The sequence below is a fragment of the Poecilia latipinna genome, unplaced genomic scaffold, assembly GCF_001443285.1.
Source record: "Poecilia latipinna isolate Pla-1442-1.1 unplaced genomic scaffold, P_latipinna-1.0 Scaffold1108, whole genome shotgun sequence".
Classification (NCBI taxonomy): Eukaryota; Metazoa; Chordata; class Actinopteri; order Cyprinodontiformes; family Poeciliidae; genus Poecilia; species Poecilia latipinna.
The window spans coordinates 104,315-121,061 of record NW_015113724.1 but is presented as its reverse complement, the minus strand read 5'-3'; the positions used below and the strand labels follow the sequence as shown (position 1 = coordinate 121,061).

The 16,747-nt window shown below is 35.6% G+C and overlaps 2 protein-coding genes and 1 long non-coding RNA gene across 3 annotated transcripts in view; 2 read left to right on the top strand and 1 right to left on the bottom strand.

The window, feature by feature from the left end:
• The window catches only part of ada (adenosine deaminase), a 23,975-nt gene extending 11,972 nt beyond the window's left edge, over positions 1 to 12,003 (top strand). Inside the window, exons 3-11 of the mRNA XM_015052400.1 lie at positions 159 to 281; positions 3,814 to 3,960; positions 4,049 to 4,164; positions 5,491 to 5,615; positions 7,433 to 7,504; positions 8,603 to 8,704; positions 9,062 to 9,129; positions 9,212 to 9,341; positions 11,242 to 12,003. Of these exons, the coding sequence (XP_014907886.1) occupies positions 159 to 281; positions 3,814 to 3,960; positions 4,049 to 4,164; positions 5,491 to 5,615; positions 7,433 to 7,504; positions 8,603 to 8,704; positions 9,062 to 9,129; positions 9,212 to 9,341; positions 11,242 to 11,346 (988 nt within the window). The 3' untranslated portion in view covers positions 11,347 to 12,003. The remainder of the gene's footprint in view (positions 1 to 158; positions 282 to 3,813; positions 3,961 to 4,048; positions 4,165 to 5,490; positions 5,616 to 7,432; positions 7,505 to 8,602; positions 8,705 to 9,061; positions 9,130 to 9,211; positions 9,342 to 11,241) is intronic.
• On the top strand, positions 4,171 to 4,577 carry LOC106959678 (uncharacterized). The gene is made up of 2 exons (XR_001427412.1): positions 4,171 to 4,494; positions 4,530 to 4,577. It is a non-coding gene; the product is annotated as an uncharacterized LOC106959678 (long non-coding RNA).
• Positions 12,004 to 13,282: 1,279 nt separating the features above from the next.
• pkig (protein kinase (cAMP-dependent, catalytic) inhibitor gamma) overlaps positions 13,283 to 16,747 on the bottom strand; it is a 41,673-nt gene continuing 38,208 nt past the window's right edge. The window contains exon 3 of the mRNA XM_015052399.1: positions 13,283 to 13,926. Within this exon, the coding sequence (XP_014907885.1) occupies positions 13,844 to 13,926 (83 nt within the window). The 3' untranslated portion in view covers positions 13,283 to 13,843. The remainder of the gene's footprint in view (positions 13,927 to 16,747) is intronic.

Sequence of the window (16,747 nt, the reverse complement as noted above, 5' to 3'; positions counted from 1 at the left end):
CTTATACTGGAAATTATAGACTAAAATTTCCTTTTTGTGTACAAAAAAAGATAAAAGATAATTCTTCTTAAAAAAAAAAAAAAAAAAAAAAATTACCTGTTTTCATTTTTACACTCTTTTCACAAAGTCTTCCATTTTTCCATCTTTTATCCACCCAGGAGACGAGGTATCTCTCTTCCTGCAAACACAGCCGAGGAACTGAAGGAGAAGATCATCGTTCACGAGCCTGTCACTCTCACCAAATTTTTGGAAAAATTCAAGGAGTACATGCACGTGATTGCGTAAGTGTCGGCGCAGCAGCCTCTCAACTTGCATAACTGTAGAGGGAATTTCCTTACAGGAAGTGCAAAGTGTGACATTGGGTCAGAGTTCACCTTGAGAGCTGAAGTCCAATCTCTTATAACTGCAATTATGTTGCATCCAAAATCTTTAAAAAAGCTGGTTGTGATTGATGGAATTGGTATGTAAAGCACAGGAGGATTATGCAATGTAACTCTGCCCCACAGCAGGGGGGCGTCGCTTTTAATGCCAGACATGAAGAACAGGAACACGGCATTATTGAGATCAAGTGTCACCTTGGCAACCAACCAGAAGAAGGACAGTAAACTTGTTCAGCAGAGCCTTTCATGTGTCACTCTGCCTTATTTTTAATCTTGAACTCTGAAGAACAGACCAAATGCAGTCTTTCAGCCCTGAACGCTGCCGGTGTTGCACCATATTATGTCACCGCCACACATTGTGACTGGAGGAGACGCTGTTGCAGTTTTACACCATCCTTTGCCGTACTTAAGCTAAAGGAAAGATGGAGGAAAAAATGCTGAACAGAGGATAAAAAGTAACATCTTACCACTGTGTTCACAGAATGACAACTCTTTTCAGATATTGTGAACACACTAACTTATAGTAAAATATAAGTTTTTAATGACCCTTTGCACATGACGTCACACTCTTCAGAAATTTGCACGCTCCGCTGTGCTGAATGGACCTTTTTTCTGTACAGCTCAAACATTAGGGAACTTGCTGGCTGGGTTTAGCTCTTGCAGGGCAGTAGTGTGGCTTTGTGTAACAGGAGGATGCTGCAGAACAAGTCATTCAGTTGGGCAGCATTCACTGGAAACGCTGGAAGCGTTTTGTTCTGTGACGCATAGTCCTATATGACAATAAAGGTGAGACAGAGAAGAATTTCTGAAGGATAAAAACCCCATAACTACATTGTCACTGGACAACAAATTTTGTTGGGCGATAAATTGTTCCAGAACTTATTGAGATAATTGATATTGTTGTTTTGAGACCATTTTCAAGTAATATAATGGCATAATAATGCAAGAACAGATTCTCAAAGATCAATAAACACTGGAACTGGAAGACATTTGAAATATCCAAAATAAAGAAAACAACAAACAATCAAAACTGTCCATCAAAAATGGGCTAGTTGAGACCATCCAGTTTTTGTAGAGGGCTAAAAGAGAAAAACAATAAATCCAGCAAATTAAAATTATTCACCATCATGTGATTAATTGATTCATTGCTTATTGTAACTGGCCTAATTGTCTTTGTTTATTATTAACAATATCAACAGTTCTGTTTTAATATATATGTAGAGGTTACTCAATATATCACAATTTGGGGTGTAACTATATGAATATTTACAAAAACACAAAATCTTACCAAGTATTTTTAGTCAAGTTTTTAGTGCAAACATCTTAATACACATTAAATAAGTCAAAACTAACTAGGAAGTTAGTTAATAACTTAAAAAATGTTGATAAAAAGTACTGGATCCACTGGCAGATTAACTTATGATGTGGAAAAAATGTCTTGTTATAAGTGAAATAATCTGACAGCGGAACCAGCACTTTTTCATCAATATTAGGGAATTATTTACTTAAAACAATCTCCTATGTCTTGCTCAAAAGGTTACTTTGTAAGTTAGTCTTGTTTTATTTCAAGTCTACTAAACTATTTGTACTAGAAACTAGACTAAAAATACTCTGTGTGTTTTTGCCGTTTCTGCTTCAGTTCTGACTGGCTTTGTTACTCTAATGCTGACAAGCCTGTGCAAATTTTGTCAGTTTGAACAAAACAAGTTCACCAGAAACCGTTTGATACAATCGCACCAGCTGCACTTGAACTATCCCAGATCAGCTCTCATTGATCTCAATATTTCAATGCAAGTATTTTGCAGAGTTCGTGATCTTATCACACATCCGCAGACAAAACTTACTTGCGTTAGTTCCTGTCAGTCTGTGGTTTTCAAGATCCCTTTTCACCAAATTAAACATGTAGTAAGAGGACAGTCAGGAGGCACAGCAATATCTCGTAAGAACTCTCATAAAGACGATGCAACCGAAAGACGAGAACATGAAGAGAATCTGAAATCATTTGAATGTAGAAACTATTTTTTCCTGCTTGTAAATAAAAGTGCTCAACTAGCAAATCAAGCTGATTAATGGGTCAAACATAGAAGAATCTGGATCAGAACAAACAAGAATAACAAGTCAATCAGCCAACATTTTTTAACTGGAAGGCTGCCATGTCCAGACTGGGACACTCACAGCTCAGGTGTCATCACAGACTATAAAGATTATAAAAAGAAATCATGAACCAGTTCTTCTGCATCTTTGAGGAAATGATTCTCCTAAATGTCGATGTTGCAGAAGTGAACAAAGGCTGCGATTAAAGTTTGTTTGACGCATGACGGACAGAAACGCCCTGATCGAAACCAAAAAAAAAAAAAAAAGTTTAGCTTCAACCTGAATTTAAAAACAAGACGGTGAATGGTGCAGAACAAGTCAGTCTTTTTTATTGTTGTTTTGCTTCTGCAGGCTTTCTGAAAGTTTTTCAGGAATGTCTTACTCCTTATTGCCAAGTTGTAAAGATATAAAGAGATTTAGATTGGTTTATCACTTTTGCATGGCTTACAGATAAAGTACAGCACCTCAGCTAATGACTGCTAGACAAGAAGTGTAAAAACAACCTGTAATAAATTCATCTTTGACTTTAGTAAGCGCATATAGAAAAATCCAATTGTCTTTTAATATATGCAATGTTTTAAAATAAAATCCAAGCAGGTCAGACTTGTTGACATCCATTTAAATTGATGTAAAATTAATTTTTAACTTTTATACTTTAATCATGTCAGTCTGACTAGGAAGTTTAATTAGTGATTAGTTACTTATTGTTTCCCAGAGGAATAAATGTGATGTTACACAGAGACCAGTTTTGAATCGATCTTCATAAAACATTAAAGTCATGATTAAAAAGTTTCAGTTAACAAACAGGTTTTTTCTTCTTGGTAAATAAATTAATAAGTGTTTTTTTTAATGCTGTTGCAAAGAATAAAATTAAAAGTATTTAGGAAGAAATGACAGATTAGTGCCACTAAAATAAAAAAGAAAAAAAATCTGACTTTTTCTCTGGAGATTTAAGTCTGAATTCTGAGATTATAGCAAGTCTTTTTTTTTTTTTTTTCAGTGGCACCAATCCTCTTCCATAGAAACTGTGTCCAATTGCTCTTTGCACCACCTTGCTGCTAAAATTTGCTATGCAAATAAACTTGATTGATTAATTGATATTTAATACTACCCATTGTAACCTTTAGCTGAGATACCAAGTTGAACTAATAATAAATAGTTCATGACAACCAAAGATACCACTGATTAAAAAGCTGAAACCTCACCCATAAAAAGTGTTACGATACACAGCATGACTTTTATCACACCAGCATTTCTGCTGCTCATTTTTTACGTTGTTGCTGCCCAGATGATGGATTACTGATTGTTAACAGATCAAAACGTTTCTTTGCCGTTTCAGCGGAGACAGAGAAGCCATAAAGAGGATCGCTTATGAGTTTGTTGAGGACAAAGCCAAGGAAGGAGTCATTTACGTTGAGGTCAGGTACAGCCCGCATTTCCTCGCCAACTGTGATGTTGGCAAAAACATTCCCTGGAACCAGACGGAGTGAGTGTTTTTTTTTTTTATTCATTTATTTCATTATTGTCTGGCCGTGGTGGGGTGTATTACATTTGTTTTGTGTTTTTGTGGACAGAGGAGACTTGACCCCGGATGAGGTGGTGCGTCTGGTTAACGAGGGCCTCAGCGAGGGGGAGAGGGCCTTCAAAATCAAAGCCAGGTCCATTCTATGCTGCATGCGCCACATGCCAAGTAATGACCTGTTCATGCTCGTGTCTGCCAAAATACGCTTGTGAGATAAGGGTCCTGTGTGCTAATGTCTTGTCATCGATGCTCTGCCTTCGGTTATTCTTTCAAAAAGACTTGAACGATTTTATGCTTTAGAAATTTTAAAAAATCTTTTCGAGGACAAATGTGCTTTTAATGAGAAATCCAAGAAATGTCCAAAGCCTATTAGTTAGGGTGGAAATAACTGTGGAACAAAATTATTTTAAAAAAGGAAAACAAATAGTTGATACCATGGGATTTTTTCCTGACAGTTTTCTGTATTACTAAGAGAAAAAAAGAAAAAAAAAAAATAAAGTAAATGGATGAAAATAAAGTCAAAATAATACAAGAATAAAGTCGGAGTAATTCTTGAGAATAAAGTCGGAATAATTTGAGAATTGTGTACATGTGTATCTCTTAATATTTATGAAAACACATTTGTGTGTTTTCTCTCTTACAAAGTGTTGAAAGGAGGATTAAATCTATTCTTAAATAAAGTGAAAGATAAAATATCTGGAAAAAAATGGAACAAAATCCTGCAGCTTTAATCAAAAAAGAAGCATTTTCCAACCCACGGCAGCTCATTCCTCTGATTTGGTGTTGCAGCAGCAGCTGGTGTTACTGTGTTAACATGAAGCAGCGCTGACGGTAACATGAACTGCAGTAACATGAGCTGCTCCGTTCCTGCAACTGTTTCCATGCAACCTAACGGCCAAATTAACTTCACATGCAAAATAAATGTGAATATGTTTTAAATAAACCCAACAGGAAACATTATGCAGATATTCTAAGTGGAAATAAGATTATGTTTTGTTTTAGAAATATGTCATAATTAGAAAATATGGACTAGTTACAGATTATTCTGGTATTATTCAGCTTTTATAGCTATAAATATATGATTTAAAACAGCCAAAGAATAAATTATTTAAATATTTTTGAGCTCTCCTCTTGCAGAGCTACATGAGCGCTCAGGTCTTATGTCTGCAGTAAATATGAGACGGCGACACGTGAGCCTTGCACCAGCAAAATCTCATTTTGACTTTTCTAAGTTAAGCTCAAGATCCCAGCTGCTGGCAGGGCTTCAAATTTCCTGCACAAACCTGAGAAGAATCCATCTCAAAACCTAAAACGAATCATAAAAAAAACTAGTCATAATGTTAAATTCTGCACCCTGCATGTCGATTCATGCTTTTCTAGGCTCAGGATCTCCTTGGATTTATTCAGATGTCTCATTTCTTTTGCACACTGCACACATTGTGTTCAGTTAGCAGGCCTAAAATGTGTCGTAATGGAAATTTGAACTCGTTCCAGACTGGTCCATTGAAGTGGTGGAGCTGTGTAAGACGTATCGGGATGCCGGCGTGGTGGCCATCGATCTGGCAGGCGACGAGTCGATGAACCTCGAAGAAAACTCAAATCACAAGGTGGCCTACGAGGTGAGCACGGAAAACCATGAAGATATTAAAAACACTCCAGACGTGGAACAACAGCAGAATTAGAAAATAAACATCATTCTGAACATATTAACTTAGAAGTGAGTTTCCACTTTTACTACAAATCTTTCAGAAACTACACAGGAATAACTTTCTCTGGACGCGTCTCGGCATACACTGCAAAAACACAATATCTTACTGCGTATTTTTGGTCTAGTTTTTAGAGCAAATATTTTGAAATTAGATAAACCTAACTTTACAGCAACATATGGGAACTTGTGTTAAGTCAATAATTCCTTAAAAATTATTTTAAAAGTGCTAGTCTCACTGGCACACTGCTAAAACATAATATCTTCTCAACCATTTTTGGTCTATTTTTAAGTGAAAATATCTTGGAATAAGATAAAATTAGCTTACAAGTAATTTTTCAGCAAGATATATTAGCTTGTTGTAAGTAAATTATTCCTTAATATTTATGAAAAAGTTCTGGTTCCATTGGCAGATAATTTCACTTACAATGTGGGAAAATGTCTTGTTATAAGTGAAATAATTTGCCAATAGAACTAGTACTTTTTCATAAACATTAAGGCAATATTTACTTAAAACAATCTCCTATATCTTGCTTAAAATTACTTGTAAGTTAGTTTTGTCATATTTCAAGTGTACAAAGATATTTGGGGTAGAAACTAGATAAATACTTGGTGAGATTTGTTGTTTTTGCAGTGAGAAAATGGTTAGACATTCAAATACACATCAAACACAAAGAATGCACAATAAAACATCAATGCCATATCGCGTCATCATAATCATGATCTTTTAAATGCAGAATGTAAATTAACACCTTTATCTGAAATTCCTCTTTCCATCATTGCTTATTTGAAAATCTTAGTTGTGTTTCCTTTCTCTTCTTACAAATCTGTTTTGAATATAGTTTAGTTAAAAATAATTGTGTTATGCGTGAATTTTAAAATATTGTGATCCATCAACACAACTTTAAAACTTTGGCTTCATCTTTGTTCAATAAATACAGATAACTTCACATCTGTTACTCTGTCGTTTATTGGCGTCTTTGCTTCGAATAAAGTTCAGGTCTAGGTTATTAAATGCTCCATGACAAGTGTTTCTGAAACTCCCATCTCCAGTTTGTCCAGTTCTGCTTTTCTGTTCTTGTTCTTCCAGTTTAATAGATTTATATTTTCATTCATGCCAGCGTTTCTTTCTGCGCTGAAGCATGAAGAAGTTTGTTGACCTGTGAAAAGTTTGGATCGAATACAAGTGACGCATTTCACATGAACCACCCACGATGATCTTATTTACACATGTACTGATGAATGAAATGAAAACCTTATTCAGCGAGGAGAAAGAGCAGAGTCCTTTCTGAAATCAAGTTTTATCATCTACGGTTTATGATCTCTGATATGAATGTGCCGACTAAGCAGAAGTGGGCAGAGTACCCAAAAATTATACTCAAGTAAGAGCAGCACTACTGCAACCTATTTTTACTCAAGTAAAAAGTACAGCTTAGTAAAAATACTATAAATGTTACTCAAGTAAATTTAATTGGGTTAATGTTACTAGTTATTACTATAAACACAAAATGCTGACAATTCTGAAATAAAACCAGACGACATAAACATGGGGAGTATTTCATGTCTTTAGATTCATGTGAATTTTCATTTAGATTTTTTTTTTAAGTGAACTGGAAAAGTTGCAAAATGTTGCTCCAGTGAGAACAAAACCCGGCGTTGCAGATGTGAAAGCCAGATGTTTGGCCACGCTGCTTTGTTTCTCATATGTTCCTTGATGGATGTCGTTCCCAGGAGGCCGTTCGCTGTGGGATTCACCGCACGGTTCATGCAGGAGAGGTGGGCCCGGCATCGATGGTGAAGGAGGTGAGCCGCTCGACAGTAACAGCCAGCGTTGCTCCAAGGTTTGGCTGGCATGTCTGACATCTCAGTCGCTCTTAAAAGTGCATAAACAAAACCCTGAAGTCACGCCACAACAATAGAGATGAGGGCAAAGAGCCAAGCACAACAAGCAGAGCAGAGTTTTGTCAGTGGAAGAACAATGGAAGCGATCGACTAATGTGTTTTGTTTCAACAACGAGGAAGGTGGTTAACAATACAGGGTGTCGATTTTGAACTTGCAGAAGAAGTTTAAACTGTCCTGACGTGTGAATATCTTAACAAGGAAGCAACATGGTGACAATGAAGAAAGGGGAAAACCAAACAAGTTTGCTGTGAGGTGATGAAGATAAAACTGGGAGTAAAAGAAACCAGATATTCTGTTTTTCTACATGACAGAATAATCAGAGGGGCTTTTTTAATCACTTTCTTCAAATTCAGACATTTATGCCTTTAAATAATTAAGGGAAAGCTGTGATGATGATGTCATGCCTTTGTAAGCTTCCTGTAAAGGGGAACCTAGTTTCCAAATTTCACATTTGTATGTGTTTTTTTTTTTTTAACTTCCATTTGAGTTTCTTCTGTTTTTAAAAACAGGCATAACATTTAACACAAATTTTTTTTGGCAGTAAGTTAAACATTTTTAATGTCTGGGAAATGAGCCGTTTCAAAAACCTTCCGTTACCTAGCAACACCACCAAGCCAGGCCGTGTTACCTAGCAACTGGGTTCAGAGTTCCAGAACATTCGGTCAGCTTGTTTTGCCTCTGAATTCGCTGGAAAAGACGAGAGTTTTGTTGTTGATTTTAGCAGCCAGAAACCATTTCCACACAAGGATTAATAAAGTGATTCTGATTCATTTTTATAATTAATAAGGGAATAAATGTGCACTAGTATACGTCCAAGGATAAAGTACTTATTCTTCTTAAAGGTTGTTCCTGTTTGGTGGTAATTACAAATAGAAAAAGGATCATCTCAAGTAAATCATGAATTTATCAAAACTGAGGTGACCTGTGCATATCAGGTTAAACTTGTTGGAGATTTTTTTGTTGCTTAACGTTTTTTGCATGTTTGTTTGGTGTTTTAGGCTGTTGAAGAGCTGAAGGCCGAACGAATCGGACATGGCTACAACACGCTTCAGGACAAAGACCTGTACAGAAAACTGCTGGAGCAAAACATGCACTTTGAGGTAAACAACCAACTTCACCATCCTTTCCATCAAAACAAAGTCCTTATTCTCCTGTATTTATGATGGCATAGTAGAGCCGTGCTAAGAAAACAGAATAGTCATAATATTTTGAGAATAAAGTTATAATATTAGCACCATATTCTCAAATTGTTTGGTCTTTATTCTCATAATTTTATTTTATTTTTTTCTTGGCATGGCCCAAATACTCAGTCATATATATTATGTAAATATCCTGGAAGTATTTCCTCCTGACTTTTTCTCCTGTAGTTGTAGTCATTTTAGGTGAACTCCCTATGGAAGTGGAGATATTGCGCCCTCTAGTGGAGACATGAGTTGAATGAAACTTTCTCCTTGCAGATGTGTCCCATTTCCAGTAAGCTGACAAGTGCCTGCAGCTCAGACTTTACCCAACACCCCATCATAACGTGAGTTTTTTTTTTTCCTCACATTGAAATATAGATTAAAACAAAAACGTTCAAGAAACCGGGTTTTATTTTGCTTCTGCAGGTTTAGGAAGGACAAGGCTAACTACTCCCTGAACACAGATGACCCTCTGATCTTCAACTCCAACCTGCCACTCGACTACAGCATTGTGCACCAACACATGGGATTCACGGAGGAGGAATTCAAACGGCTGGTGAGATCAAATGCAGTTTAATAATAGCACCAGATCACAGGGAAAAGCTGTTTAAATGAGGCTAGAAAGGAGAACACGCTGCCTATTTGCCTTTTATCAGGTGATTATTTGAACGAGAACAAAGCCGTACTCTGAAAAATATTCCATCTTAGTCCTGTTTAACAATTCAAGTTCCTTTTATGCAGCATAAGCTCTTAATACCACTAAGAAAAACAACAAAGCAGGTTTGCATGAAACATGACCTTGCATAAGACTGTAGAGAAAATAAACTGGCATTTGGATTTGCACGATCGAGTCACCTCAAAGCCTGAACGGCTCAACCTTACCGTAGCAGATTTGCTCAACAGCTCCATTAAAGGTCAGTGATTATATTAAATACCGACATGTAAATAAATTGACATCAACAGACTATTTCTTGACTGTTACTGACGATATTTACACTTCAGTTCTGTAAAGTGGCCAAAACAATTCTAGGGTTTTGCAGATATTCATTTCTGCACAAGTCCTTTAAGGTCAAACTGCAGCATTTCATTAAAGTTAAGGTCTAAACTTTGACTGACCACCTGCATTAATTTATTTTTTAAGACATTTTGTTGTAGATTTACAGCATTTTAGTTTATTTTAACCAGAGATGTATCAAGTGATTTGATTTACTGTAAAATCTCTTCCTTGCATAGTCTGAAGAGTAGAAATTATAGTTGCTTAATAAAAACATGAATATTGATTTCTTTAAAGAAGTAATTATCACAATTTTTAGTAGCATTGTATAGTCTAGAAATTGATCTACAACTTTTACAATATCACCCCCCGATTGGCTTGAATAGTTTTATCCTTGCAGTGTTTATAAAAAAACTAGTTGAAACAGTTGAAATGCTAAATAGCTGCAGCATTTAACACAAGAAAAATTGCAATCACAAAATTTTAAGTATATTTGTAATTTGGCTGTAACAGAACCTCAACTGCTAAAGCAGAACAAGCAGAATATGAACACTTAGACTGCAGAGTGTATGGAAAGCCAGAAGTGCCACAATTCAATAACATAGTTTAAAAAACGATGTGAATTTTTTTTTTACAGAACTGGAGATGTATGAATCAAATTACTGAATTTAACTTTATCTTAAATAAATAGGAAATGCATTATTTAATTGTTTAATTATTTCATATATGAAATATACATTAGTTTCTAATTAACACTTGGAGAAGAGGAGATTTTTCAGATTCTGTCTCGCATGTCATCACATGGTGACAGTTTAAAGAAATATGTAAGAAAAATATATTTTAATAAAACTAACATACTGCAGCTGGGCCTGTCATGATAAATAACTTTGCCGGATGATTAATTGTCCCAGGATTTATTGCGATAAACGGTAATATTCATGTTTTGAGACAATTTTCAAGTAATTGAGATAAATTATTATTCTCCTTAAAGGTCAATAAATTATGATGAACATTTAAACACTGGAACTGAGAGACATTTGAAATATCCAAAATAAACAAACAAAACAGAAACAACAAATAAAATGAATTTTGATGTCTCTGTAAACAAAACTGGGTTAAAAAAAAGGATAGTTGAGACCAAAACACAAGATGGAAGATCAGTTTTATAGAAAGAAAAATTATAAATCAAGCAAATGAAAATGATGGCGTTTGTATTGGTTTATTGTGTGATTAATTGATTTATTGTGACAGGCTTAACTGCAGCTTTAACATACTGAGGCAAGTAGAGTCTGAAAATGAGCTTTTCAGACAGACCCTGCTGTTTATATTGAGCCACTCGCACTGACTTATAATCACTTAATCAATGCATTTGATTAGAAAAAGAGCTGAAATCCATTTCCTCTCATCAGCCTGAACCAATCAGGAGGGAACTGAATGGGAACTTTGTCGTTTTGTCTCGTAGAACATCAACTCTGCAAAGTCGAGCTTCCTCCCAGAGAAGGAGAAAGAGGAGCTTCTCCACCAACTGTACGAAGCGTACGGGATGATGCGGAGCACCGCCCTCTGAAATGCCCTCTGACCTCTTAAGCAGCGACACAAAGAAATGTGGTTCCACTGCTGTGTGAGCCCACATGAAGCCTAGAGAACATCAGACCAGCTGGTTACCACTTCACCTCCCCCTGTGATCCGGTTTCATCTCAAGAAGTTCTTACATACCTCCACAGTTTTTTATCCACATGAGGTTACATTCCTCTGGAAGGTGCAGAAACATCCGAGGGTTGTCATTTCATCTCATCTTGAGTTTACATGTTGTTGTTATGAAGACGAGCTTTAAAATGCAGTTATTCAGTATTCATAAACTTATGCAGCCTATGGACGCCAGCTTGTTTTTTGTTGTTTACATCCTGTAGAGGTAAATTGCAGTGCTAAAAGATGATGGGAAAAATAATTGATTTAAGAGCAGAATATGAGAGAACGCATGCGGACAAGCAGATTGATGTGCTTTTTGCTCTCCACATGAAACGAACCCGGGACCAGATGCATGAAACGTTCATGAAAATATACATAGTTTTCTGTCAGTGGGAGACGTAATGCACATTAACTTTATTCCCACTTCCATCTTTAATTATGAGAGGCTGTAAATCACTAACATAAATAATGTTGCACTAATGAATAAAAAGAACTGGTGCCAAACTGGAAGAAAGTAAAAAATTATTCTTCACTGTCTCCTGCTTTTTCTGCATCAGATGAATAAATGGATTTTTGAATCTGTTCAGTTTTACTAAGAGATTAGGAAATCTAAAAACTAACAGCAGCACAAAAGAAAAAAACAAACTTCAGATATCTATTCTTTAAGACTTTAGCAAAATGCTGGAAGATGAGTCTTAAAATCTAAACGTATGCTTAAAACTAATTTTAAAAAATAATTTCTCATTCTGTTATGGTTTGTTTTAATCTTTTTCTTAAGATTTGTTTTATTCAGTTTCATCAGGCTTTATTTTGTTTAGTTTCTCATTAATAAAAGAAAAGATGCTGGTTTCTTTTTTCCACCCCATGTTTCTGCATCTGGGCCCGGGAGGAAAAGCAGGTGAAAAGAGCTCCATACCAAAAGTGCAGTCTTATTATGTGTCCGCTAGGTGGCATCGCGATGTCACCCAAGCGGAAAAAGCACAGCCTCTAATTTAGTGGGGTTTTTTTACTTTTCTTTTGATGTAAATATTTAAAATATTTTCATTTAACTAGAACAGAAAATCACTTGTCGGCACTCATTTGTAGCTCTTATATAAAAAAAATCAGCTATTGCAATAAAAGCCATTAAAAGACAGTTTTGTTCTACTTTTGAAATCTTTTCACATCCAGTTAATTCACACCACTTCAGCAAAGAATTGTATGGTGGTGTATTATAGGCAGAAAAAAGATGCATTTCTGCTAAAGAAAAACTCAAAAATTGGGAAAATTCTTGGAAATTTTATATATATAAAAAACTTTTTCATATAAAGTTTTTGAAGTTTCTGAGCTTGAAAAGTCAAAAAATTGCTTGAGAAAAATCAGAAATTTTCTAGAAAAAAAACAAGGAAATATATATATATAAACTTTCAGAATTTCTTCAAAACATTTTGGGGATTTGAATTTGAAAAGTAGAAAAATTTATTGAAAAAAATATTTCTGAACTCTAAATGTCAAACATTTTTGACTTTAGAAACTCAAAATTTCTCAGTTTTTTTTTGGTGGAAATTTACTTATTTTGTTGACCTACAATGTCCCTAACACACCGTTGTACAAACATCTGTTTCTTTATTGTGCATAGCGATAAATGAACACGGCAGCCATGCTGGATGGAAATGTCAACACCATTCTCATGTACACAACAAGCTGCGTTCAGGAATATTGATGGATCTAATTAACACGCCTTTTACTGCTCCCTGATCAGCAGTCTCCATAACCCACAACACGGACGGATTCCTAGTGTAAGAACGTAATTATCGCTTAGAAACGTACAAATGTTACAGTAATTCATCAGTATTTTATTACACAAAGAATAGTTCTATCACAAAGTTATCACTTAACATTTAGCAATAAATATGAAGTCTTTACTCGACAGTAAATGAAGACAATACTAGAAAAAAAATGGAACAAGAGAGTCACAAACGCACACAGACGTGAAAAGAGAACGACAAACGGATGATAATGAATCCATGACACAGTTCCATTCTAGGCCGGAGCGATGCCTTTAGTTATAAATAATTTTGTTTAGCTCAGTTCTCCTCAGGCATTAATCCAAAGTTTCTGTGCTTCCTCATCCTGTCAGGAAATATAAATGACTAACAGAGTATAAAGCAAAGGATCCCATTTTCCACTTCCACTCAGTTCTCCTAGCCATGTTACTATCTGGTCCGGTAAAAAAGAAGAAAGAAGAAAGAAGTGGGTGACATTTGGGACGAGGGAAGCTCCAAACAGGCCGGCAGTGAGTGACAGTGTCCTCAGCTCCAGAAAGGACGGCTAACGTTCCACCTCTTCATTTCCCTCTCGGCGTTTCTCAACGCCGCTTCTGTCTCCTGCTGCCTTTAGGACGGCCCCCCACCGCCCTGGGCGTCTTGGCTTGTGGAGCCCTCGGCCTCTGGAGCCGGGGAGGCCCCGGGGTCTCCTTCTGCGCAGACAAAAAAGATTACAAAACAAATTCAGGGGAAAACATGACAATTCTGTTTAAAAAAAAAAAAAAAAAACTTCCTACAGCAACTAGGGCTGAAACGATCAAATTAATCATGATTAATCGATTATTGTAATAATCGTCAACTAATTTAGTAATCGATTGTTGACTGGAGCACACAGATTGAAGAAAAGGTCACTTACTCAAAGAACATACTCAAAGCAGTAATTAAGCCAAAACTGTACAAAATATGATTAATCAAATTAATCATGAGTAAAGGATTATTGAAAGATCATCAACTAATTTATTAATCAATTGCTAACTGGAGTACACAGACTGAAAAGGTAATTTACTGAAACAATATACTCAAAGCAGACATTAAACTAAAACTACAAAATATATTACAAATCAAATTAATCATGCAGAATATGCCATTTTTTTATTTGATTAATCAATTAATCATGAGAAAAATCAATTAAACATCAGAATAATATATTACTTAAGTAGTGTTAGAGCCTTAGCAGTGACATAATGTCAGCTTGACATGAGTTTGTTTCCCCAAGAGGTCCTTCTCTCCCCAGAGTAGGTCTCATCTCTGCAGCTCATAGGTCACCGTTTTACAACTAAAAAGGAAGTAATTTCCCGGTAATACAGTGAAAAAGTGCATCAGAGCGGAAGGATTTGAGTAATATGAAAGGGAACCAGACACCATTATAGAGAATAATTGAGGGCTGTGTCTGCTGCTGCTGTTCCGGCTCATTTAACACAGAAATCCCACAGCTGAGAAACCAAACACCTGCGTGGGCTACTGGTTATTGGTGCCTTCAGCTCCAGGATGGATCAGCTGCTCACCTGCACACTTTCTATTATTAGGATCATCAGGAAAATGGCGGTTTTAAATTTGGGACTGGCACAAACTAAAAGCCTACGTCTTCTTGGTGAAGAATTAAAGTCAAGGCCCAAGCTAGCCACAGCAGGAAGTCATACTTTTTGGAAATAAGTAGGACTCTTAGAGTCAGATTAATTCAATTTCAGGTTTACATTATTGCAGGGATATGAGGAACCACCCAGAAGAAAAATATTAGACAAGAAAAGGATATATTTCCATAGCCAGTAGTTTAAAACGCACTCATTTGGGGTTAATGAGTGCAGAGCTATTTTTTTTTTTTTGCTAAATTTTAAAATGCTTAGCACAGTTAGCTTCCTCTAAATTAATTTATGTGGCTGTTTTGTAAACTTTCCCTTAAATAAAATTCAACACTTGTGTTAAAGTAGTAGTTCCAGCTGTAAAAGATTCCTCAATTAACTTAATATTTATATTCAGGCTCTTATTTTGAAGTGGCTGAAGACCTCTTCCTCACCTCACATCCTCCATTCTAAAAACAACAAATTATGTTTATTTTATTCCCACAATGCACCAGTTTAAAATCCACTGATCAACCATGATCAATTAAGCAAAATCAGCAACTAAGTCAGCAATAATCAGCAATTATAAAACTGAAACCATGAGTTTCTGAAGCACAAGCAGCATATAGGTAGGTGTGCAATAACAAATGTCACCCTGTTGGGGGCGTAATACTATCTAATGTTGAGTCATTGACACATGGTGGGTATCAACATGGCTGAATTTAGCACTTTAGCATTAGATTGTGCTAAATACCATGTTAGTATTATCAAAACTAATGTTTATGTTTAGCAGGACTTGCTTTTCCGCTATAAGTGCACACCTCTGATTATTCCTGATCTGAAATGATTTGTAGTCATTTAAGTATGAATGTTTTGGGTCAGGTGAATAACACATCCATGTTGGTTTTAAAATAATCAATAATCAAGATTTTTGAATGATTCTGACCACAACATTATTAAACATTAAAGGATGAGCAAAGTAATTTATTGAACTTTACCAATTCTGAGAGAATAGTGAACTAATATCCACATCTAAATTGGTACAAAAACTGTATAATTTCTCTTTAACATTCTAAGGGATATTTACCCAAATATTAAAAGGGGTGTTATATAAATTAACACATTTGTTGATTAGGGATTCACCCTGCTGTACCCAATTATTGTTTAAAAATCCATAGCAAGTGTATGTAGCATCATTCCACCTTGGAAAAAGAAAACAAATGAATTATTAATTCATACTGCAGAGTACGTGAAAACGTCTTCAATTCTTGATTGTATCCTTTATTATTGTGATATAGATACACAATCTGCCTGATCTCCTCACTGAAAACACAGAGCTGAAATAATCTTTCACCTTCTGTAGAAAAAAAGGCCTTTAGACATAAAACCTGTCAACATCCTGGCTACTGCTGGTCAAACAGCCACAAATTCTCCATCTTTGCTCTGTTGTAAAACACTGCAGGCACATTATTATGCTGCAGTCTGGAGCCGACGCTCAACATTTCTGAGTTCTACCCATAATTTCATTTTATGAAAGAGTGTGTGCCTTGTGATTAACGTGGAAAAGCCCATAATAAGAACTCTGATCTTTATTTTTTTTAAATAAATGTTTTGATTTTCCAGAACTATTCCTGCAGGGGATTTAAAAACTGTACACACTGCAGTTAAAATGGAAGGAAGCCTTTTCACATGTAAAAAAGAATAAATAAATTATTGCTACAAGTACATTGAAAAACAATTTAGCCCTAATATGCACAATTAAATTTAACCGTAAGAAAAACTAGCAAAAAATTAAAGCAGTGTGCAAAAAATTGGCCCATATTAAAAAAAAAAAAAAAAAAAAAAAAAAAAAAAAAGTTTTAAAAATTTTTTTTTTTTGGAGGTAAGCAGGAGTAGGAAGTTTTTTAGCCAATAC